This window comes from Lepisosteus platostomus, chromosome 12, assembly GCF_059453375.1.
Source record: "Lepisosteus platostomus isolate fLepPlt1 chromosome 12, fLepPlt1.hap1, whole genome shotgun sequence".
NCBI lineage: Eukaryota > Metazoa > Chordata > Actinopteri > Semionotiformes > Lepisosteidae > Lepisosteus > Lepisosteus platostomus.
Genome location: NC_142622.1, coordinates 13299513 through 13326176, shown reverse-complemented (window position 1 = coordinate 13326176; position 26664 = coordinate 13299513). Strand labels below are relative to the sequence as shown.

General features: G+C 33.7%; 1 protein-coding gene across 5 annotated transcripts in view; it reads right to left on the bottom strand.

Annotated features, from left to right (window-relative positions):
* Window positions 1–26664, bottom strand: part of cdkal1 (CDK5 regulatory subunit associated protein 1-like 1) — a 431336-nt gene that overhangs the window by 10573 nt on the left and 394099 nt on the right. For 3 of the 5 annotated variants that reach the window (XM_088601020.1, XM_088601023.1, XM_088601025.1), the window contains 3 exons: window positions 24470–24634; window positions 16522–16662; window positions 4039–4678 (listed from right to left, as the gene is read on the bottom strand). In XM_088601020.1, the coding sequence (XP_088457146.1) occupies window positions 4511–4678; window positions 16522–16662; window positions 24470–24634 (474 nt within the window). In that variant the 3' untranslated portion in view covers window positions 4039–4510. Of the gene's footprint in view, window positions 1–4038; window positions 4679–16521; window positions 16663–24469; window positions 24635–26664 lie in introns of those variants that run through there. The other 2 variants (XM_088601022.1, XM_088601024.1) reach the window with 2 other exon arrangements.

Here is a 26664-nt window from a genome sequence, read left to right as displayed (position 1 = left end):
AGTACACAACATGCAACCGTTAGATAAATAAAAAGCTTAATCATTTTCTTCCTTTTCATTTTATTCAAAGAAGACATGTAGATGTATCTTAATTTACAAGGACAGATTCTTCCTCTTTGTATTATTTGTATTTTTGTAATTTTACAGTAACATCAGAAATGTAAACTATTCAAGGTTAATTATATAGTTAAAAGGAAGTTATTGAAAGGAACTTCACTATAGTTTTATGCAAGACAATAAAACTTCACCTCATAATAGGTTGTATAGAACTGGCAGTATTTGTACAATGATGGTAGGTTGCCTAAATTTTTCTACTTCTGGAAGCAATAAAAATACCAAGCGAACAATATGCAAATTCATATAACACACTTCACACAAATAATAAACTTACTAGTAATCCTCCTTTTTGTCCCATTTCTATTTAACAATTCCCCTTTGACTGTGTTTCCAGAGAAAAACATATGTTTATCTTAACATGGGTCTGATATTTATTAAACTGCCAATCAGACACCTTCTCCTCACTGCTCATGATGGTATATAAAATCTCTACGCCTGTCACTCAAAGATATTTTCAGAACTACAAAATGTAGGAAGGATACAGATTAATTTATTGTACTGTTCCACAAGACAAGCAGTATTATGGAGAAGAGTTTAGAGAGCTGGGCTCTTGACAGGAGGACCCGGTGGTTCTGGGTCTGGGTGGGATGTTGCTGTGTCACCCTTGAGCAAGACACTTAAGGGATTTTGCTCCAATTCATTCTCCAGGTCATTATGTAAATAAGAATTTGTGCTCAATTGGCTTTTAGTGCCCTCCAGTTGCATTCATACTCCCAGAAAAATAGGTATGAAAACATCACAGAACAGAATGAGTTACAGATGGTATAATGTATCTAACAATTCTAAAAATATTATACTGCAATCACAATAGCATTGCATTTTAAATATGTCATTTCAAGAAAACACAAGGGTCATGTTGATTTACAACTCAGTGTTTCTTTATGTAAAATCAAACAAAAAATAGGCCTATAGTAATAAATTACCCTTTTGTTTGCAATAAAAGCTTCTGAAACTATATTGAAGCATCCAAGACTTTCCTACTTCCCTTGGGGTATAAAAGCAGGTAACACATGGAAGGCATTCAGATGTGGCATGAATCATCATGGTAAAAGTCAGAGAGCTCTCTGAAGACAGCGGGAAAATGGTTATCTACTGTCACAAGTTAAAACAATACACAAAAAGATTAATCTACCACTTTCTACTGTAGTATCCATTATTAAAAAAATGAGGGCTACTGGTTGGCATCCTTGGTGCCACAGAAATGGAAATTGAGCTATTTGATTTACTGCATTATTGTTATGTTTGGCATATAAACGATTAATCTTATAATGTGAAAATACTCATGCCCACTGTGAAATATAGCTGTAGGTTTGTTTTGCAGTTGTGTTGCATCCAAGGTTCAAAGAACCCTTTTTAAGACAAGTGAATAATGTCCTTCAACATATACCAGTACATTCTGTCCAAACACCTGCTTCCATGTGCTAATAACAGCATAAGAAATGCTTGATCAACAAATAAAAAATAATAATTCCCCCAAAATAACTGACCATCTCCAGACCTCCATCTAATTGAACACTTGTATTAACATTAACTCAAGAAGGCACTGTTAATAACAGAAACCAAAGGATCTGAAGGATCTAGAGAAATACTTATCTGGAGAACTGGCCAAAATGTTCCCCATCAGAAATGTCAAAACCTCTACAATACTACAAATTACAGAAGGCATCTTTTCATTGTAAATTCTGCGAGAGGAGGATTTACTGTACACACTTCTAACTACAGGGGTGTGAATAAATGTGACATTTGTATTTTCTGTATGTAAATTAATCATTTATGACAAATATGAGTTTTCTCTGTGCAATTCCATTAAACTTACAGAATTACTTTTTTTAAATTATTTTCAGGCATAAGACCTTATTCTATCTATAAATTTTATGGAATATTAATTTAAAATACTTATTTGTTTTGTAAAAGAAATACGTTTTCAAATTATTTTCTTCCATTTACTTTTTTCCCTGAATGTCTCTTATTACCAAATCCTCTTCTCAGTGAAACAATGAAACAAGTTTTCTCCATGAGATTTTCTACCAGTTTTGCTCATTGAATGCTACAGTAGCACAATGATCATTAGATATTTTTCCCAGACCTTTACTGATATGACTCACTGGGGGAATGTAGTTTAACTGGACAAGTACTTCACTATTTAGCCAGTAGAAATATGTATAAACTCATACTGTTGGCGGACAACAGCTACTTAAAAAATAATTTTATTTAGTGAGGCTATCAGTGCAAGTTTAAAAAACCAAAATAAAAAACATTTTTACAATGAATTCATGTGTCCAATGTACAATGAATGAGTGATTTTTTTACTGATTGTTGAAGCTTTTCATAAACAAAGGCTTCACTAATATTACTATTACTGTGAATATTACTGTGAAATGGTTAAAAACTGACCGTTTTTGTTCTTTAAATAGGCAAAGCTTCCCCAGGAGAACATTTACAGACAAAACGTCTTCTGAAGACCTTCCATAAACTTTGACATTAAATCTATTGGGACTTATTTTTGGTTAGTACTACTAAAACACATGTAAAGAAAACAATTTATAGTGTAGACATTCAGGGAGTGACACCAGGTAAAATGCCCATAGTTAGTCATGTTAATGTGTCTTGCTTGTCTTTGGTTAAATTTATTCAGAATTGTGACCTTGATATATTGGTTGGTTGTTCAGTGCTGTCAATGGTGACAGTCTATGATTCATCACACTACAATTTTTCTTGTAGGTTCTCATGATTCGTAACACTGTACACATTAATCTCATTCTTTTTTTTTAGTTAGAGGTTACAGTTATACTCTAGGGTGAAGGTAACTTGTGGAATACTTTGGACAAAAGGTTAGAGTGATCACAACAACAAATGTAGTTGTTGACTGCGATTACCAGTCTGAGCTTGTGATCCATTAGTAGCTTTTCTTTGTGCATTGATACATTTTATCCAGTATAATACAAAGATCTTTAGCCTTGACAAATATTGTTTATCTGCTTTAAAAGTGTGTTTTTTTTATAGAATACAGCATTAATCAAATGCTTAGTAATAATAATATAAAAGAGGTCATAGCATTAGAATGGATGAAATATTTGACTTAACTCTGGGAAAAAGCTGTGTTAGGTAAAAGAGAAATGCTGAAGACATTTACAAGCTACAGGAACGGTTGAATCCTAGACACAAATTATACACATCAGTCACTCAATAGCTATACTGTACATAATGTAGAAAGAAGCAATGATACATGACAGACATAAAATATAGTGGAATACCCAAGAAATATACTGTGGATACTTAATGAAGCAGATGTGTATGTAAAACATGAATATATAATGAAATCAGAATGCTATCTATGAATTTGATTTTGTAATATTACAATCAAGTTATAACAATGTTCTCATTTGAAAGATTATATACACAATACAGAAATACACAGTTCAATTCTAGAATGCAGTTACAACTCTGCTTTTCTATACTTCTATAAGTTCATAAAGAAAATTCTTGCACAAAAAATAGTTTCTTCATTAAAACAAATATATATAATTTTCTGATAATTGCCTAAAATATATATTGTACATAACAGATCTTTTGAATGCATTCAGAAACAAGAAATAAAACTTGTCAGTTCTGCAGGGTTTCTGGGATGGAAGAAAACATGTCATCAGAAATGTGTGTCCCACCAACCTAGGTATCGTATTTCCACCAAATTGCAACTGCTTGTGCACAGGCACAGAGACACATATAAACACATCCAAGCTGACAGAAAGACATACACATGCACAATGTAACATACACAAATTGTCACAAATATTATATATCTAGTTCCCATATAGGAGACATAACTACAAACAGACTGAAATAAAAAGAAAATAACCACCCCCCTTCTTGCATCAGTACTGCAAGCAGAGCATTCTATAAAGATTACTCCTGAGATAAAAAAAAGATTGAGAAGAATATATTTTATTAAGGTTTCTTATGCAGTGAATAAAAAGGAAAAAATAACAGAGGAGAAACAAAGCAGGTGTTGTAGAATCTTGGAAATAAAATCCCTGACTTTAAAATGAAATCCTATACAGATAAAAGCATACATGTTTCAGTGCTAGACTGATGTTATAACAGATTTTTTTTTAAACACATCGATGGCATGATTTAAAAAAAAAAACAAGAGGTAGCAAACACTGCTTAATAAACTGTTTGCAACACTTACAGAACAGTAATATAATTTTATCTCAAAGTCCTTGTAACCCTTCATTTATTACATTAAAAAAGTAAACAATTCTGAACAAAAGCATTATTCACCTGCCTTGGGCTCCATTTATGAAATTATCCAGACTTGACAAACCAAACATTTTACCATCCTAGCAATGCTGGAAGCATTTTTCTCTGTGGGCAAATTTCTCAGCTTTTTATTTTAATATAATTTTTCCATTGCATAGGCTACAATCACTGCAAACACAGCCAGTCCCACAGACACCAGCTTTAGGCCAAATCCACTCAGTGTCCATGTCTGACAGAGAAGCTCTGGAGAATGCAGGTCTGGCTTACTATTGCTGCTATTTTGATGGAGAGTTGTGAACTCCTGTTTAAGAAACAAAATAACATTGATTAGGAGAAATTTACATGGGCTCGTACAAAATATAGCACTGAGGGTTCAAGAATTTCCAAGAACAGGAGAAGCGATTTCAGGTCAGGAACTAAGACATGATAATTATAGTAAAATCATGTAACTCCTGGAATTAGACTGAAACACTGAATGTCACTCATATGTTAAATATCAAGATATGGTATGGATTTGAGTTGATGGGGAGAGAAAAACAGAAAACATTTTTTGGAAAAAATTTTTTTTTACAATTTAATAGCATATATAATTACTCTTTATAAAAGTCTACATATTTTTCGACATTTATAATTCTAGCTTTGCCACCTTCAAGGGTGACCGTATCAGATACCCAGAAGCAAAACAACAAGGCTGGATTTGGACAGTGAAGTCAGACCTCCAAGAGCAACCAGGGTTCTGCACTTTAGTGATGGAAAAATGGGTCCCACCTAAATATAAAGCTCTGTGGAATCATTTAAATGAAAATCACTTAGCAAATGGAAGTATTACTAATTTTTAGTAACAAGACAAATGTATTCAAATTCTGTACAGAATTTTTCTCCTGTGAATCAATTATGTCATGTACTGTAGATTTGCAAGGCTTAAAACTGAAAGGAACTAGTAAATGACAAATAAGGAATTGTACAATTGTTAACTACATTTATTTCTTAGGTAAATAAGTCTCCTACATTTTCTAATGGGTTTAAGGTATTATTGGTTAAGTAGCACTAGAGGGGTGCTCCTTTCATGGGCAAAGCAGAGATTGTGAACCCAGTGATATATCCACTATACAGCATTAGTGCTCCTAATATCAGCCAAATACCAAACTGAATGGATATTTTACGCCTAAAAACAAAATCAGAAGAACTGGAGGTACCTTCTCTACAGGCAATAGTAATTTTGTAAAAGACTGACATTTTTTACCTTTAAGTTTTTTACCTTTATCTGCATTACCTCACCATGTCATCTACTTTAAAAATTTAAATAAGTGTCATTACTGTCATAACAGCTTAAAATTTAATCGTAAAAGTAAAAACTAGAAGATATTAAAAATCAGTTTAACCAACTCTTAGACACCTTGATAGATCTCTTCCGATAGCCATGGGGAAATTTCTATTTTAAACTGTGTGTGTGTTGCAGGAAGGCCTGCTTTTTATGATTGTCTTTCATTTCTGATAGATTTTGAAGACTTTGTGACCATGCTCACTCATCTTACTTTCTTTTTGACTTTTTCTTTCTCCTTACCAGCATTCATTCTTTCATGCCTAAAGCCTTTTATTCTTCTGTGCTTTTTCTTCCCTCTTTTTCTTTCTTGAAATTCAGTCCCTTCCGTGGCTGGTGTAATTGATACAGCTCAAATGGCCCTGTTTGTACTTGGTAACCCCCTTCCTCCTTTACATGTTAAAGAACCCTCTCTCCCTCCCCACAACACTTGTCTTGATCACTCATATCAAAGAGCTCACTATTGAACCTGTCTCAATGCGCTAAGAAGGCAAGACAAACGAAGTCTACAGTCTGATCAAGTCGAAGATGAGATGAGCAGAGGGAAGAAGAGAAGATGGGGGAGGGGGCTCTGCAACATTTAAGCTTTAGCATTAAATAATGACAAAATACTTCAAAATATAGGTGTAGCTTAAAGTGACAGTGCAAATATTGTATCCATTAATAAATTTAAACTTTAAGAAAAACTGTAACCTTTAGAAGTGAGTTGTTTTCACTAAGTCTTGTGCATTTTTGCTGTCACTAGATCACTATTTTAACACTTTCTATCCCTCATAGGTCACGAAATTGGAGAAAAAGCATTACAGTTTCCCATTAAACTAGGCATATTTCATGTCTAGGAGTAAAAACAAAAACATTGGCATGATTTGAGTAGGATGGAACTACGGGATTACTTTAAGAGGTTCATGAGGTTCAGTTGGAGCTAGTTGAAAGATGAGAAAATAAAATAAAAAATAATTTAATTGAAACTAAAGCTTTGAAATTTAAGGCTTAGCAGACTAAATTCTTAAATCTGACATTTCAAAACTTATGTGTAGGTGCCTGATGCAATACTTCTTGTTATTTAAAGAACAGTTGAAATGCCACATTAACCGTACGTAAGACAGAGTTAACTTCGAGTAAATTGTAGCAGACTTCTCAGTGACAACCTGGCAGAGCACTATCTTCTATACCTTTCCAGACAAAGCTTTAAAAGTTTATCAGTATCCCCCATGATCCCAGATCCTATAACCTCTCACACAGTTTGTCAGTTTCTGTCTTTATATTTCACCTGCGTTCTTTAAGGTCAGACAAATATGCAAGTAGGAAAAATGGAACAAACTAGCCTTATTTGTAAGCATTGCCCAGCAAGACAAATCAAAATCTAAAATAATCACTTAGTCCAAATCAAAATAATAGGAATATATAGTAATGCAAACCCAGCATAAAAAACACACGGCATAATATAAACATCTATAGTAGATACACGTAACCTAATCTTAGCTTCTGAAAACTGCTCAAGAATTATGGGAATCACAGAGAAGCTTATTTATGTTACTGAAGCTGGCATATTCAAATGCTTTAGGCAGATTTGCCTTTATGGAGATTATTCAATTGTACAATCTGTCAAGAACTAATACATAACTAACATTTAAAAATACTATCGCCAGTTACTTGTCCAGACTTAATTCTGAGAGGCCACCCAGCAGCACTCTGTTAGCTAACATAAAGACTTCTGACAGGAGGTTGCATATTCCCTGTTGCAGAAACCACCTCTGATCTGACCCATTTCTAGTCCCATGCTGCCACAAACAAGCGATAAGCCACAGCAGGGCTGGCAAGTGCATAACTGGGTTGCACTCTTAATCAGAAGGTTGCATTCCTCTGTGCTGTTTTTTTTTTTCAAGAGACTGGTGCTGGTGCAGAAGCAAGCTGCATGGTCAACTACCAAGATGCAATGAATTATGTAGGTGTTTACTGCATGATCAAATGAATTTTAAAATCATTCTCTGAATAATCTTGCCTTGAGGAAAACTCAAAGTAATCTGTGTTGCATGCCCTTGTGCAGACGCTTCATTGATCACTGTCTGTCTTGTATTGCCATTTCAGACGTCAGCTCAACTCTGAGCAAGACACAGACAAATCATATAATACGTTGTCAATAAACCTAGTGAAGAACCCCAAGAGCTTATTTGTAGGCAGGGTGGGAAAGGTTTCCAGACTTGATGATAGGAAGCTATTCGTTCAAGGATGCTGGACTTTTTCTTTAGAGGTAAGACTAAATATCATGTTCCAACACAGATATCACATGAAGGAGGAAATGTATCTTACTAGTGTGTATAAGAATATATTCAGAGCAATATTCTGTTAATTGAAAATTAAATTAATTTTCATGATACACAATGTTGAAGGTCTGTTTTTCCTAGACACAAATTTATAGTTTCTTAAAGGAACTCATCTGAAAAGCTTTGACCTGCTTTGTATAATACTTACACCATTTCCAGTCTCATAGAGAAATGCAATGAATGTGACATTCCTTTGTATGGTTTCAGAATGCTTACAGGTTCCCAAAATAATTTTAGCCTGATTGATGCAAAATGCTGGGAAGGTCACTATGACTCTTGTGCTCAGTGGCTTTCACCTTTAACAGCACAAGGTGCGGTAAAAATAATTAAATCAATCTTTGATGGCTATTTAATCAATTATTGATGCCTCTTTTGTTCAAGAAGTCAATTTTCTTTCCTTTCAAGGCTTATCAGTGAATTGCAAGATACAAAATTCAATTCAGAAATGATAGGGGTTTGTTAGTCTCAGTCTAGTGTACACACGTCAAAACTATTAAAGAACTTGGAACAGACTCTTGTCTGAAGGGATGAAATACACAGGCATAGCACTGTGTAAAGATTATGGTATAGCTTGTAATTCTCTCAACTTTGTTTAGTCCTTAAATTGAAATACTCATGTTAACAAAGGTTTTTTTTATTATTTTTGCTTATCATATTACATTTAAAGTTTTCCTAAGTAGGATGCCCATGTTTGTTAGCTTGGCATCCATTTAAAAACCCTACGCCCCAGGGTTCACATAAGCTAGGCACAGTAAACATATTTGGAATGCTCAAAGTCAATTTTACATTTATCACTATGTGTTAAAGGATTCTTGGAGATGCATAAGGTTAGGTTAGTGGTAACATTTTAAAACAATATTTACAGTCATTCCTATGAAATAAAAGTTTGTTACATGCAAACAAAGAAATAATGCATAGTAGAAAATAATCAAGAAGAGATCTCTTCATTCCTCCTTCCACTATTCTCATACATATCCAGCCTCCCTAAAGAAATGAACTGAACCTAAAGCAGCCACAAGCATACTGTGTATAAAAGAAGGCTAAAGGATAGTGCAATTCCTTACCATTCCAAAGTACATGTGCAAGTGACACTTGGCTGAAGAACAGTATTCTTATGCATATGACCATGAAAGTTTTTAAAGAAACCTTTAAAAGGACACTGTTCAAAGCCATACAACATGTCCATTATTGTGATACAGCTATTTACACAGATATACTATGCAAAAATACTCGAGAAAATGCTAAAAGGGATGTGAACTCCTGCCTATATTGCAAAATTGTACAATGTTAAGGCAACGTGACATATTTATGAAGCTAAAAGCACAGAGATTTAACAGAAGTACTGTATTTTTAACAGTGTTCAACAGTAAGAAGAAGGTTTTATGTTCATCGTACAAAGCATGAAATTAAATTAAACTAACAAAAAGCAACTTAGGTTATCAGTTTATAGATCTTTTCTTTTTAGGACACATATCCTTCTGAACTCTGAACTCCATAATAAATTGCATTTAAAACAACCTTAAAATATACCATGCACTAAGCATAAGAACCAGCTTTCTCGTATCTCACAACTGCTAAGTGCCTGCACTAATACATCAAAATGCAAGCCAAATGCACGAAACTGGATTTAATGTACTGAACCAGTACTAACAAACATGCAGGGACAAGGCAACATTTTAGGTAGGGCTTAAGAAAGCCATAGCCAGAAAGTTGCTGATGTGACAGACCGATGATCTGACGAATCAAATTTTCTTGTCTGCCATGCTTGTTGCTAATTATTATGCACTGTAATTTCTCATTCTAATTTCTCCTCTTCACAGCAAAATCCTGCTGATTTCTTTGGGGATATACATTGACAAAAGTGAATATATAACAGCTTTAAGAAGGATTTTAAAGATTTATTTTTATGAGTCAGTATCTCTGGAGATGCAGAGCCACAGGGGATTTTAAAAGGTCCTGTCTGACATGCAATATAAATCTCAGTATCCAGTCTTTAGTAGTTCTTGTACAATTGGCTGCAGACGTCTCTTGGTAGTTTGCCTTTTAAATAATTTTAAATTACCTGACTTTTCTGATTTATGTTATTCTGGATTCATACAGATGTGAATCCGAAAGCAGAACCCTCCTGTTTTAGTACACTTGAATAATGATTTCTGAACATGAAAAAAATAATTTTGCATCTTACTCAACACAGAACACATACCTATTGACACCACTTTCATTTCAGTTTCACCCACTGATTAAACTTTGAGAAATTGAGTCAGACACAAAATGATAATCATTTAGAACTTGGTTTTAAATGTAAAAATTATATTTAAATTAAAAAAGGATCCCAAGAACCTATAAGCACTGTGTAATGTCTTTCATAAATATTGGAAATAAAAAACCATCAGCCTTTCTAGATGAATTTGATATATCTTACTCAATCTAACAGAATCTAATAAGGATAGATAAATATATTCATCTACAAGAATATTCAACTGTCAAACTTTTTTTTTCTAAAAACGAATTTATACTTGCAAAAAGAACGATTAGGGCAGCAAAGAATTCTGAAAGTGAACGCTATAGGCTTACTGTGATCTCCAGCAAAGTAATCTCTATAAATCCTGCGTGCCCTTTCCACTCTCCAGTCCTTCTGTGCCAGGAAAATCCGGAAACGACAATCCGATTGCTTTTGTCAAAAATCGAACTGGATTGTTCCGTTTACTTCCTCCACTTTGGTAGACCCATAGTACAGACAGTATTAGACCAGAGACTGACCTTTCAGCTAGGTAAGCCACACACTCCACAGTCTTCAACTGTGTCAACCTTTGTCTCGATCTCCTGAGACCAAGTCCAGCTGCAAGATATTTCTTTCTATTTCTCACTATTTTCATTTATGTGTAACTCCTAGATGACTCCTGCTCTATACACGTAGCTTTGACAGACACTGTGGAACAATCATGAATCTGATTTACATTAGAGCACTGAACGATTATGTTCAACATGATGCATTTATCTCCAGTGCTTAATTTGTAAATCACAAGGTGCTGGAGCTCAAGGCGAATGAGAGAGGGGATGTACGAGGGGCAATGGAAGAAGCGGAGCAACTAACCATAACGTGGAAAACATCAATGTTACAGACTTTTAACACGATTTTACAGTAAGTCACAAACATTGATATCCTGCTAACAGGGTAACTGAAAAAAAACATTTTTGATTCAGTCATTTCAAATACCGTAATCATGTGCCATTAGGCATACTCTAGTTTTGAAATATTTCCACTCTGTTGGATTTATAGTAAGTATGGTTTCAGAATTGGACTGGGCATGTTACAGAACTGACCTCAACCTGAAACAAAGACAACGAAGAATTCTGTTGTGGTAGAGAACCAAGTCTTTTGCCGCAGCTGAGTTCACTGCTGTTTAGGGAGTAGAGCTGTGTGTCAGCAGCCATGTTCGAACCCTGGCAGGGGCAGAGCAGAGCTACACTAATTACATACATAACCCAAGGGTAGCCATTCTGAAAAATATATTAGTTTATTTTAAGCCTAAAATTCTCAGTAGAAGGCTTACACAATTAAGGCACTTTCTTTGTTCACATTTTAGCCTCATAAAGCATTAGACATATGTTAGGAACACACTGCACAATCTCCTCAAACAATTTTCTTCTTGTTTCTGATGAAATATTGTTGAATTTTTGAGCATGCATCACTGTAATGCAAAATCAGTCCCATATGAATCCCATTCAGTTAGTGAGGATTAATTTTGTGTTCAAAACCACAAGACAGTTTATGACGTTGAGCCTCTTTGTAAACTGTGTGGAAAACTCTGGCTGTGGTGGATGTTCCTTTTTCAGAATCAGTTACATCGCTTTCATGTCTGATGTTTTCTCTGGACCCAGGGAGCTTACCATGCAAAACACTGTGCAGCCAAGCTTAAATTGCTCCATAACTAGCCAGAGGTGTTTAAATTTGATTAAATTCAAATCTATTTAAGAAGTAAAAAATATTCTTTTAAATTCTTTATGTGTCTGATGACAGTGTTTGCTGTGTGTTAGCAGTGCAAGAAATCGCAAAGGTCTCCATGCTGTTCCATTTTCTTACGCTTCAAGTCTTTCTACAATGTTTAAGGTTTTTTTTTAAATGTAAACTCACATGTTAAGTTTTTCATGTCACAGGGTTATGCCGATGCATTGGTGAGAGGTCCCAAAATGCAGAACATTTACAATTGAAAGGTGAGCCGAACTGGAGCTGAACTCAAATTAATCACAAGTTACCTCTTTGAACTGCTTGTCAGGAAAGTTTGGCATTGCTAGAAAATCGAGTTTTTAAGATTTTGGATAATCACACCCATACAGATATACACAAAAGTCTAAAAAACAAAATACTGCTACTGTAAGCTATTCTCTGTTTTCAAATACAGTTATTAATGTCTTACTTTGAAAAAGTTCAAAAATCTATTTACACCTGTTGTGCTTTACCATTAAATGAAAGATGTTAATCCCAGTTATTTTCTATTTTATGTTCTGCTAGCTTTATAATCTAAATAATCAGCTCTTCAGAATTACGTATGACTATAATTATGTATTCCTGAAACAATCAGTAAAGTTCTACTGCAATTAACTGCTAACTCTGTAAATTAACTATTAACTACTGAATAATAGTTTTACTCAACATACAGCACATACATTTAAACATATTAGTTTACAGTATGTGTACTTTTGCTGTTTTCTATTGCTCTTTTGTTTGACAACACTCAGATGTAAATTGAAAATGTATAGAAACTAGGTACCACTAAGTAAAATTAAGTCATATAAGTCATATATTTTATAAATATAAAAAATAAGATGAAGAAATAAAAAGCAGAAGAAGTAGCTCTGCTATACTTCTTTAGACTTTTGTGACATACAACCCAAAGACATTTTCCAAAGTCTTAGCATTATTCCCCTTGAACCAGAGTTGGAAGCTATGTCTCTGTGACATTTCTGGTTGATATCTTCTTTCACCTGCAATCAATTAGCAGTGAAAGAATACGTTCCTTCACTTGATCTCCTAGGTACACCTTTCAACACACCTGCCCTTTTCTTGAAGTGATAAACGGCATGATGTGACACAATCTAACCTCTCCAAGGCATAGCAATAGAGGCTGAACAATGAGACAAGTCTTGGTCTTGAAATGAAACAAAATCTATCCAATACCAGTTGTAACATTTTTTTTATTGGCTACCAATGATCTTGAATATTGCAGATCATTAATATAAAATTAGAGGGTAAGGAAGGCTTAGCTGACTATATCTTCAGTCATTTGGAAATCTGGGATTGAAATTTTCTCAGGTCACATAAGTGGTTATTTCTGAAGTGCTTTTATAATTAAGAGAAAAAGAAACAGCTTTCACTTCTGAAGTTTTCATTTCTACTTGATCGCTTTCCTTAGGATCATTATAATCTTTTAACCAAAACTATCACATACATTTTTTATATACTGTACATAAACTGTATTATAGCATAATTTAAGCACTACTACATATGACACCTTGCACATGATTATAAAATTACACTGTTGTATAGTAAGAGAATATTTTAAAGGACTGTCATTCTAATCTTTTTTTCTACCTTGAATAATATACCCAGGCCAGTATGTGCTGTATATGAATATATATATATATTTCAGTTACATGCTATTATTACTAAGATTAAACAATGGTATCCAAAATGGTTCAACAAATCAAATGGGAAAATATATGGTAAAAGAATATATGATTAAAAACCAACATCATCCAGTTAAAGAAAATGAGTATAATGTAAAAACATTGTAAAAACTACATTAGAAAGACTGAAAGTGAAATTGTAAGGAATACTACAATGAAGGTTCTAACGATGATAAAAGTAGTTTTTTCAGTATTACAATGACAAAAGAACTGTTATGGATAAAGTAAAATACCTCTTGGACAGTAATGGGAAACACCTAGACACTGTGAGAGAAATGGCTAATGCACTAAATGAATACTTCACTCAGGTGTTAACTAAGGAAGATGTCAACCTGGCAGACGTCAGAATGAACATTTAAACCAGAACCAGAGGACACAAGCATAAACTATCCGGAAGTGCATTTAAAACTGAGAAGAGGAGGCACTATTTTACTCAAGGGGTTGTGAGAGTACGGAACAAGCTACTGAGCCATGTAATTGAAGCCGATACCCTAACCTCTTTTAAAAATGGCTTCCTTATTAAAATTAGATCCTTAGATCAATTAACTACTAACTACCAAATGAGCTAGAACGCCAAATGGACTCCTCTTGTTTGTAACTGTATTATCTAATGCAGGGTTTGGTAACCTACAGCATGCGTGCCATTATTGGCATGCAAAGGGATTTTTAATGGCACGAGCACTGACAGCAGCACGTGGAATAAAAATTAAAAACAAGACCCAAAGAAAATAAGTTTAAAAAACTATGCTTGCCTGGTTGTTCTCTACAACATACTATCCAATGAAAGCTCTTTTGCTGTAGGAAAAAATGATCTGTTTGGTTTATTTACTGCAATATTTTTCGCAGGCTCAGCCTATTGTTGTCACAGGAAAGCTTGCAATCCATGCCGCTGATAACATTTTTCACACTTAAGTGTAAAGTCAAACAGTGTAAAGCCGTGGGAAGGTCATGGCGCTCTTTGTGGACTGTCTTGATGCAATCAAGATCTTTTTGTCTTTTTGACCAGCATGGTGAAAAAAGAGTTGCAAAACGAATGTTTCTAGCCAACAACACCATGCATAAGAATGAACTAAACTTTCAATAGCGTCTGAACAACACCACCTAAAGATCTGGTTCCTGTATTTTCTTAAAGGCAATTTGAGATTTGTTTTCACAAATTTCACTTCTTTTAATCACTGTTTTATTTTGGAGACACAATGTTTCAAATGTCAATAACTTTGAAAACGCACAGTGTTTTAAACTCTGTTTAAAAGATGCCAATTTGGGAATTTTTTCAGCATTTGGATCAACATACCTGGGAACAGGTATTTTCACACATGAAATCAGTTTTTTGTACCTCCTGTAGCTGGTTAACAACTAAATTAAGCAAGTGAAAGATCACACTAGCGCAAGGATCACACTAAATGATAAAACATGTTTTTTATTAACTTTAGATGTTATTATTTATAATATTATTGTAATTTTTATTTAACCAAAACATAAGTAGGGCTATTATTGACATTAAAAATCAACAGCACACAAATCTGTAGAAACAGGTGCATGAGCTAACTCTTTATAACTAATTCTAACATTTCAAGTTTTCATATGTACATTTGTTTACTCAAAGGTATTCAAATTAAAAAGACCTATTCAAAGTTATGCTGACACAGTAAACACTTTGTCATCAAGCAAATGACAAATGAAGTTAAGTGAATAATTTAATGAAATGGGAGCGTACTTCACATCAAGATATGTTAACTATGGTATTAATACTACTCTGTAGATTCCAAGGTACAGATTCTACATGGTACATATCAAGATGTGCCAAAGTAATTGCACCATTTCACTGTTTTGGGTGAACTAATTTACCAAGCTGACGCTGATACCTTAGCCTCCTTTAAGAAATGACTGGTCAGGTTCCATGCATTAATTAGCTAGCAAACAGGCTTGATGGACCCATTGACCTCTCTCTGTTTATGATCTTATGTTTTCTTCTTATGTGTTTAACTATGGTGGGGTGAGTAATTGAACCATTTCTGTAAGCATTTTTAAAAAATAAAATAAAAGAATAGAAAAATAATAAAAAAGCACTAGCAACCAAGTGCAAATATTATATCTAAAATGTGGCACTGAGCCTTTATTTTCTTTCTAGAATGAAAAGTAGTTTAAAAATGGCCCTGAAGTCAGGCAAGCCAATCTTTGGAGGTTGTAGCTTTTATTTGGGCTAAGCTGCTCTGGGCAGTTACCATCTGACTATCCTAGAGGAATTGTTAGTCTGTAGGCAGAATGATGCAAAATGCCAGCAATACTCCACTAGTGTAGTTAGTAAATATACAAAATTGTGCAGTTAGCAATTAACTGCTTCAGAATCTATTCCCTCTTCCAGGTGTTTAGAGATACTGCCTGTGAATTATTAAAGCATCATTGCCGGCATGAATAAATTCAGTGAGATCTCCAGTAGGCGCACCACAAGACACTTTTTAATGGCTATTCGATATTTTATCACTGTTGTTGACATACATAATGTAAATGTATTATTGTATTTGAGCAGCCTCCAAGGCTTAGTTTATATAGCAAGGTGGCATCTCGCAGCAGTATTTCAGTGAAAAAGGCCTTGAAATAAATAAACATAAAGATTGATAAAGAGAAAGCTGGGGAATATGTGTGAGACTACTGTATACAATTTGATGTAGTAGAATCCAGAGTTCTACCTTTTGTCACTGCAAGATGAAGTATCTTTCTTTTTTCTTAAATCTAGCTTCAAATACGACTGTATGAAAAGACCTCATTATTCAAGTGTACTTTTGCTGTAGTGGAGTCCAGGGTGCTTACATTTGTAAGTGTATGTGAAACATCCTTTTTCCTTTTCAGAGAATCTGTGCTGAACCACAGACACCAGCATAATGAGTTCTTTGGTTTGACACAATAGGTAAAGGCACTTTCTATCAAGGTGACTGGAATAGCTGTGGTGCACTGTTGGAAAGGGAAAAAGAGAAAAAATGGAGGATCTTTAGTACTGGAGAACAGGTCTTCTCTTGTCAATGTCTCTGTTCTTTTCATAAAACACTCCAGAATTTAATCCACAGTTTCATTTCAGGAAGTATAAAGAAAATTGAAATGCTGAAAAAGAATTATCTTATAGAAACATAAATAATAAATATTATCTACAATATTTCTGAAAATAAATTAAACTTTTTTAAGATCTACAGCAGCCTACTCTTTAGTAATTACATTTTCTATACTGGTCAATACATTTCACTTATTTTATAGAGCCTTATCTATTATCCTTGATCCATATGCTTTTTGGCTTGTTAATCTGCGGTAGTGAAATCAGCACTGTACTCCTTTCTTATACACTGAGTTGATACTTGTTTTTTTATTTTCAAATTTCAGCCTAACTGCAGAGTTCCACACTTTTACAAAGAAAAGCCTGTATCTAGTGTTCACAAATTCACTATATTTGTCCATTTGAAGAGATACTCCAGAAGTCTTTCCATCTATTAAAAACCACACTTACAAATATTAACACAAGTGGAGCTATACAGTAGGTTCTATTTTAGATGTTAGTGTATGATTTTGGCTTGTGGTCAATGTAAATTAATTTAAAAGCACTGAAATACTTGTTATAATGCAACACATAATGTAGAACACAACAACATAAATACAAAATGGCACCCAAGTGCAACAGAGTACCACTTAATTATTTGTAATGGCTGCTCATTTTAATATGGCAGGATCTTGTAGCTCCTATCTTTAATTTCACACTCAGTCAAGTTTAACTGCAGTTACTAGTTGACTTACACCACACTACGTGAAGGTCATAAAAATTGCTCTCCTGTCTGACCCAGAGGGCAACAGCTTAAAGGTCAAAACTGCCAATAAACAATTGGAAAAAAAATTAAATTAATACAGATATAATACTGCTGGCGCTTAAAGTGGTGATCTTGATTTTGAAAGCATTAGATAGATTAACTTATATTCAACAAAGCAGATAGGAGGTAAAAAGAGAAGGCTCCTCCACACTTGCAATATTGATTGTTTCAACGACTGCATTGTAGCAAATCCCTGTGATCCAGCAATAACATTGAAGCTGTCTTGAGGGATAAAAACAACCAGTTTACAATTTTAAAGTCAAGAATCAATCTGTTTTCAAACTTTGGAATGAGAATCCTAATTTTATTTCCATATTTATAGGACAGTGGGATATTCCTTCTTAATAAAAACACTAGATGCCTGGACAAATTTGAATTTGATATTTTTCTGGAATTTTGGGACCAAGTTCACACTGCATATTTAGCATTAAAATAGATAAAATTTGTTAAATATCCATCAAGCCTCTGTAGGTTACCCAAGACTTATGCCTTTATAAACATCCTAACAGATGTGTTTCCCTGGACACCCGATACCATTTTTGTTCGGTGATCATTTTGCAATGTAAGTGGTAAATAAAAAGCAGTCAACTTTCTTATAAACCTGGTTTTGAAAAGGAAACCATGATAATATGCTCAAAGAGGGTAAGAGATTTGTTTATTACATTTTGTATATATTCCATATAAAATGATAGTAAAGGGTATATACTGTTCAATTTCTTTCAGGATGAGAATCAAGACTGCTAGCACAATTCATGCCTACCTACGCAGTACAAGTTGTGTAAATGTTCATAACGATAAAGGACCTTCAGGGAGCTCAGCCTGAGTTTTTTCACTCTTTAAAATTCAAATAACGAAAAATTACATGGTTCCAAAGATGCTGTATTATAAATTGGTCGCTATAAAAATATATGATCCAAATAACTAATTCATTATTTTCTGAACATACATCTAAAACTCTTAAAAACAATAAGTTGTTTATTAGCTTGTTCTATTACAGTACTATAAATGTCAAGAAGCCATGCTACCCTAATAGATGTAGCTGTTTTTTAATGTTTTAGAAACATGCAGGATTGCTCTTATCTTACAGTCCTCACCTCACACATTTTAGCTGGATTTCTAAATTAATTCTAGACTATTTTCTGTAAACTTCATTAGCTGAATCAGTTTCAGTTTCAATTTGAATGCAAATTTTGTAGATTCACCTAGTCTTGAATTTTCCCCACACAAATCCGCTTAGTCTAGAGTTTCACATAGCAAATCTTTATCTAAGATAACCACATAAAAATGTTTTTTTTTTAAATTGGTAATGTTTCTCAAATATTAGTAAAAAGTTACAGTGTTTAAAGCTTCGCTTTCTCCCTCTGACAATAATGAGCTAGAAAGCTATGCATCCAGCAAAAAAAAGATTAAAAACAAAAAAAAACATAACTACATATGCACTTTTGTACCCAAACAGACAAAATATAATAAAATCATATTCTAATTGTCTGTTTTCAGCATATAAAAATAAGTTTTGATTTACTCACTTATTTTTAAATAAGTCTTGCTCTATCCTTAAACCAATAACTGTTTTTTCTGCTTCAAATACTCGGGAATCCTGTTGATAGTTCTGAGGCATCTGCACCGTCTTGGCTACATTGTTGCAGTTTGTAGTTTTTATCGATTACAGTAAAATTTAAAAGATGTGGCATGGCCAGGGAAAAGGGGATGAAGGAGGATGACAAATCAAATAGTTTCTTGCAGAGCAGAAACATCAGTTGCAAACTGACTACACCTTAATGACAATCAGGTATTTATCCTACATTTTTTTTCAAAGGTCATTTTTATTTTAAAAATCACTGGTCACGTTGTAACTCTTATGAATATTTCTCAATACAAAACCATTTTCAGTATTTAATTCCACATTAACTACAGACAAGAAAGTAGTCAAAAGTCAGCTGGCTGACATGTAATCTCAAGTCTATAATTTAGTTTCTGCAGACCATCAAGTACTTAGTAGAGTTAACTGCCTACATCTTTGGTACATTATTTCAGACTTTAAAAAATATTTTTTTTTCTGATAGTGACCTACTTTATAGCTCAGTACAACTCAAAAGTATCTTGAAATTTTTGAAACACTGTTTCATTAATCACCAAAGCTAAAATGCAGTATACAGTAGTTTAAATTGTGATCTAAACCAATGTTAAATATAAACTGAATTGATTAGGTACTCTACTTCGGCATCCGTGCTGTTGTGCAACTGACAGGGAGGAAAGCAGGGTAAACTGACAACTGATAAAAGAATTGTATCAAGACTTTGTCAACATGTCAAGTGCATGTGGATTGTTGCATCAGAGATCCTTACAGTAAGATATAATAATACAATAGTGCACTGCAATTAATGACATATTATAATAATAAAAAATTTAAACTTTTGTGTTCTTACAACTCAATGCATGATCCTTTGCTTCTATGCTATTTGTCAATAACTACACTGTGTCAATCTAAAGGATTAATTCTCAAAATCATGGGTTTATAAGATTTCTGTGGTACACTGCAAACAGATATGAAAACTTAAAATCATTTGAATAATATCCTGCTAAATATTTAAACTTTAACCCAATTTTTTAACAGTGACTTTACAACTGTTTATTTTCCAATTTCTCATGCAACTCTATCATTACACCTTACTATGAAGTAACAACTTAAAAAGGTTGGCAGCTACAAAAAATTGTGCACAGACTAACAATGCTAAATGTGACACTTAAACTGTACTGTTATTACATAGAATGCAAATGGGTTTTGGTATGTTCATACAGTCCTATCTGCGGGATATGTCTAAATACCAATTTAAATTAAGACCAATATGAAATTTAAAAAGAGTGTGATTTTGGATTCCCCAAAGAATTATCATCGCTGTTCATTGCACACTCACATCCCTGTATACTTCTGACCCTGCCCTTTCATGTAAAGAAAGAACTCACTCACTGCTTAAATAAATACCATTAATAGCCTTTCCAACTTTTTTAGATAAAGAAAAGTAACTGATCTCTAAAAGCAATTTGGAAATTATATGCCTGGATAGACTGTCACTATTTTTCTTCCATATGTTAATCTACAGCTACATGTTATTTTTCAAAGATGCACCTCTGTACATTTGTACTGCAGGAAAGGACATCAAATGATGCTCAGAAATGTGATACACATTTTAATTTCACACTCCATCAGCTTTTACAGCCCTGGTTCAGCAGAACATAAAAAAGACTCTGGCAGACAGCCACATTTGCCAAGGCACAAAATAGAGGTCTCATGACATAATGTTTTTAATTTCAAAGTGCTTTTTGCTTTTTTCTAGTAAAAGGCTACAATTTACAGCACATTTGTCTGTTTTTTTTATCATCACTGCTCTTACTTACTGTCTTTCAAGAGAAATGTTTTCTTCTTTTCAAATCATTTTCTGTCATATCATTATAGTCCACACTTAAATCTATCCAAGTTATTGTTTTGACCTTTAATGTCCCCTAATAATTATATTTCTTCAGTCAGGAGTTGGTGTCAGAAAAATGGTTGCATAGGTCTATAGTTTGATGGAGAAATGGCTTAATGGTGTGTAAATTAAAGCTTAAAATACAACAGTACACTCTATCCACCACACTATGTGTTTCTGCACGCAGGGAATCACTGCATTAAGTCACTTTTTCTTAATACATGCATTCATTTTATATTTCTTTCCATAAATAAGAACAACCATTGCTGTTCTTGTAAATTTGAAGGGAACATATTAAAATAATTCTAATCAACTGTTTTTCTTCTTACTTAGACTAAAATAACAGATATCCTGGAAATACCACATTTACATTATAACATACAAAAAACTCCAAATCTAAATATACATTATACATGACATTATTAACCTCTCCCACACACACATAGGTGTATGCCCAAAAAGGTTATGCTGTCCAACTAAAACCTGATGTAGTACAAATCTCATGTGTAATACAGAAATCATGAAAATCCTTCATATATGCTCTTGGAAGCTTGCTGGAGTGACCAGTTAGTTTATAAAGGAATTATTCAGGAAATTGCATTAGTTTTACCACCTAGATCTGGAAAATGAAATATTTTGAAATATTGCATGTGCCCTATTCTTATCCAAATGAAAGGAGGAGTTTTATGTGTATCATATCAAAATAAGACTGTCATGGTACAACATGTTTGTGTTGTTCTAGACAAAATAAGACTTAAAAATCCTGTTGTGCAGTATGCTTCTTGTTCACAGTTCTGAGAAATAAAACATTCATTTGATTCACACAAGCTACACAGAATTACTTGTGGGGGGCTTAAAATTTTCATGAAAGTTAGAGCAACAGGGTACATGATAAGCAAGAGAAGATGAAGCAAATATACTGATCAGTTATATCGAGGGAAAAAAATGTGTATTTTTGTATTGATGAGTTCCAACAAAAATCTCACCACAAACATCATTAAGTGTATTCTGATCTTCCTTATAGCAAAGGTAAAAATCATTTTGCTTTGCTATTCCTAGATCAGAATTATCAGATGCAAAACCCATGACAAATATGATAATTCTGAATGACTGTGTCTTTTTAAAAACCCACTGGATTGCATAATTATGAGTCACTATTTTCTCGGTAGGTGTGAGAGGCTGATGAGGTGCTCTATTCTATTTTAAATGACCTGTTGCATGAAGTAGACTCTGTAAAACAACTTGTATTATTTGTATTTGGTTATATTAATCAATCTGTTTCTTGTTAGAATTAAGCTACTACTAGGGTGGATGTTGAAATAAAAAAACAACACATTAACAATTTATAATTCACAACTGTGCAATATGCTTGGGAGTGTGCAACATCTATACTGTATATTACATCTTCCTTGCATTCTGTACATTCATACTTTTTTATGTTTGTGCTTTTCCTGTTTTGTTTGTAACTCTTTATTCCATTTTTTAAATGTATTTCTTGTATTGTATTACTACATTTGTGCTGTACTGTGTTGATTGTGCCTGGCTGCTGTAGAACTTGAATTTTCCGCATGGGATTAATAAAGTACTTACCTACCAAAATATTATGATTATAGATTTCTTTTTCTTCAGTCTTGTCTAGAATCTAAATGTTTGGTGGCAGCAAGATACCTCTTTTTTACTTTTCAGCACAAATTCTAACTTTTCATTCACCTTTTTTATGTAGACACCAACGGCTACATAATTTCAGAGACAGACTACAATTAAGTAAATGTGAACAGATAGGATCTGTCAGATGTTCTGCTCGTTTAAGATGTTTACACTGAGATGTACTATTCATTTAACATGCTTATATGAAAACTTGAAACCGAAAACTACCCCAAGCAAAAACATAAAAAATAAACATTTTGAATAAATATAGTATAAAGAAGAACAAAAATCAAAGCATGAAAATAAGATCAGTGGCAATTGTAAAAACAAGAAGCTCATGTTTGTAGGACAACACTAAAAGCAAAGCCTAATTTGTTGTTCATGGTGAGAAAGTGTATAATCAATCAGTTGAAGGAAACATTTCTCATGTCACTGCGATTCAATTCAGTTGTCAACCTGTTCTCTGCAATAAGGTTCTCTCTCCAAGCAAACTAGATTATCTTGCACAGACAATACCCTTACATTGCGCAGAAATAGCCAAAACATTACAGCAGCATTTTTTACAAGTTGCCTCAAGTTTTTACAAGTTTACAAGTTTTACAAGTTTTTATTTTGGGCTTCTTCCTTAGGAGATGAACAATGCACTTTTTCAGGCCCGGGGTACACTACTTTCCAGCTCTTTCTATTTCAAACTATTAAGGAATTAAATGATTTCAGATATCTTTATATTAGTATGTGCCTTTATAGTACTAAAAGTAGTTAATGGAATAATTATAATGAATAACAATATTATGCATTTTTTAAGGAAGACAGGATGAATTCCTGATATATATATTAGGGACCTAGAGAAACTTTTTTGGATATGGTCCAAAGTTCCAGAACCTCAGATCACACTACAGAACTATCAGTGCAATCAATACCAGGGGAAGATCTATTAAACACTAACTATAGGTTGCAACTAAATGTAACCCTGGTGTTTTCTGGACCTTAATTAATTATGACAAATAAATGTTATACATTCTATTAAGTTATTCGTATAACTTTTTCAGCAGGACAAATGATCCTATTCAGAAATCTTTTGTCATATGACATTTTAGGGTCTTATTTCATCCGAGTACATCTGGGGGGCAGTGCATACATTTTCTCTTATAACTCACAAAAAAGTTTACATTTTGACACAAACCAACTCTAAATAGCAGTATGCTGCACTCAAAAACATAAAAATAATAAGCCAAAGTTTAAGTTTAGGTTATCTATGGTAGTTGGGAGCCCAGGGTAGCAGACATTCCTTTTGATTAACTTACCAATCACCTATTAAGATTTTCATGAATCTGTAAATTACATAGAGATATTACTTTGAAAACAGGGATAGGAAAATATTAATTTCCAGAATTGATGACCAGGTGACAAATTAATTTTTGTAGGGGAAAAAGACCTTTGTGTGCAAATCAGATATTCATGATAGTTTAGTATTGATAATTTTAGTATTGTTAATCTTAAAATTAAGGTGGACCAGCTAATGGTAACCTCCAGTTCCTTTTAGAAATATAAGGGTTATTGCCAAAAATTGCTTGATAACCTAAAAGCTTTCAGGTGAACCTGTATTTTCTGGGCCTGGCAAACAAATCCAGTTCACTTTCAGTGTCAAGACAAAACATGTTTTTGTTCTGTAATGATATAAAATTACCAAGACACAGCACCAATATAACACTTGCTACTGAGATGTACAGCCTATAAAAAATATTTATCCACGAAGGAACCAAAATGTACATTTATCAGCTTTCTTATACTTACAGTGGTCAATCCAGAGACCTCTCCCTTCTCTAGAGGCTTGGCAATTGAAGGGGTAAAGACCTTGGCATTGCCAAATGGCTGTCCCTTCATGAAATGCTTTCCTGTTTCATAAATCTCCACTTCTATCATCTTGCCTTTGAACTCAGGAATTTTTGGCACCAAAACCTTTAAAAGGAACAAAAACATAAGATGAATCATAAAAGCCGTAAAAGACTAAAAGCTGCTTTTTCAAAACAGAAGAAAAAAAATCAGAAAACCAATAAAGCATTTCAAACATAAAGTGTGACGTCTGTGGCCATAAGCTGAATTATGGGCTACTGTGTACTCTCGATCAAGGGTGCTGTTACTGAAAAAAGTCCATCAAGCATCCTTTCTTTCCAGGGTACTGAAAGCGAGACTTGAAAGATATGAGATTTTAGAAACATTCCTTAGAATGTTTCAGACTTTCTCTTATAATGTTCAATATACAAAGCTTCAGATCATCTAGAGATCCTTTATACTCTGCACTAGTCTGTAGCCTTCTGAAAACCATATTGATTTCCAGTTGGCCCATGTGATATGAAAGAGCACTTAAATCAATTGAGATCAATGGTGCTGAGCTGGCATTTTCTTGTACAATTAGCAATGCTGGCTGGGTTAATTTATCCAGTCCAGTCTAGACTCACCTATCAAGCTCAACAGCAATTCCCACTGCCAATATACAATATCACACATATACTTCAAAACCAACTCAGACCAGTCTCCACTTTGAAATACCCAAGAACATAATTTAAAAATGATCATTATTAGGATCTTCTATGGAATGTGAAATATAAAAAATGAGAGATGAATAAGAAAATGCACTTCATATTAAAATGTTTAAAGTGCCATCCATTTGTGAGTCATAGCTTTCACAAGATATTTGCTATAAGCTACAAATTATATTGCACAGCTAGCTCCCAGTGGACATACATTCATTTTTCTACAGTCTTCACCCATTTTAGAGAAATCCCCAAGACACCTATAGCATAAGTCTACACGTAAAGAATACATTAAATATACTGTATACTGTATGCATTGGAATTTAGGTGGTTTAATCTAAAACTGTCTTTGTTACTACTACTTTTAAGGTCTTTTTTCCAGACCCTAAAGTACTCCTCTCAGCTTCTAATCACAGCGTTTTGATAAAAACTTTACGCTGTAAGCAAAGAGAATGTGGGTATGGTATTTATCATAACACATAAGAAAGTAACATAAATTCTTTGTTTTGCTAAATACTTCTAAGTATATTCTACTACTTTTCATCACAAAATGTGTTTCTGAAACTGAAGGCCAGGTGTAATCCTTTCTTAAATTCTTTACTAATACTAAATATATATATATTATATACGAGATATCACCTATTGCAATATATCGCTTACTTTTAAAAGAAGTTAATGACCAGACAGTGAGAATAAATTTATTTTTGTCTCCACAGAACAGGTATTGAACAAGCATCTAACCAGGCAGAATGCTTCCTCTCTCAACCCCACACCTTCACCTCAAACCTGCCTAAAAAGGGCCACTCTGTTAGGTAATTTTAGTTCCCATCAATTGTAAGTATATTTTTCAGAATGATTGCTAGAAAATACCCAATTGCCATGAATGCTGTAGTGGTTTTGTAATATATACAAATGTCCAACAAACTCATTTCCATGGAGATAGATTTGAACCCAGGCCTCCAAAGGTGAACTGTTTGTAAGGATAATGGTTTACCACACCACCTACCCAGTCACCCTCATTCCATAATACTTGGGAAAATTGCACCAGGAAAATGCACAAAGCTAGGATTTTTTATTTCAAGTCAAATATCATGATCAAAACTGGTTTTCAAAAGGAATCACTGAACGGATTCATTTCTTTTGTATTTCAAAGACTTGTGCAGAATCTTTTGCACATATTTCTCCAATCAAAATTCAAAATAGACTAAAAACACTTGTAAATGTCAATGGCTTTTTAATCACGGCTGGTAGCTAATTTAGTCAACTTACCTGCTGTTTTACACTTATCTAGCACAAGTATTTTATTGTGTACTGCAAAATGGTCCCAATGGTTACAGCAAAAGTTTCTGTACAACCGAGAAGGCTGTCAGAATCCCTGTGACAGGTGATTAAAAAATGAAAGAGCCCTGCTGAGATAGACGAGAAGGTTCAACGCACTTATGATGTGCCAAGCAC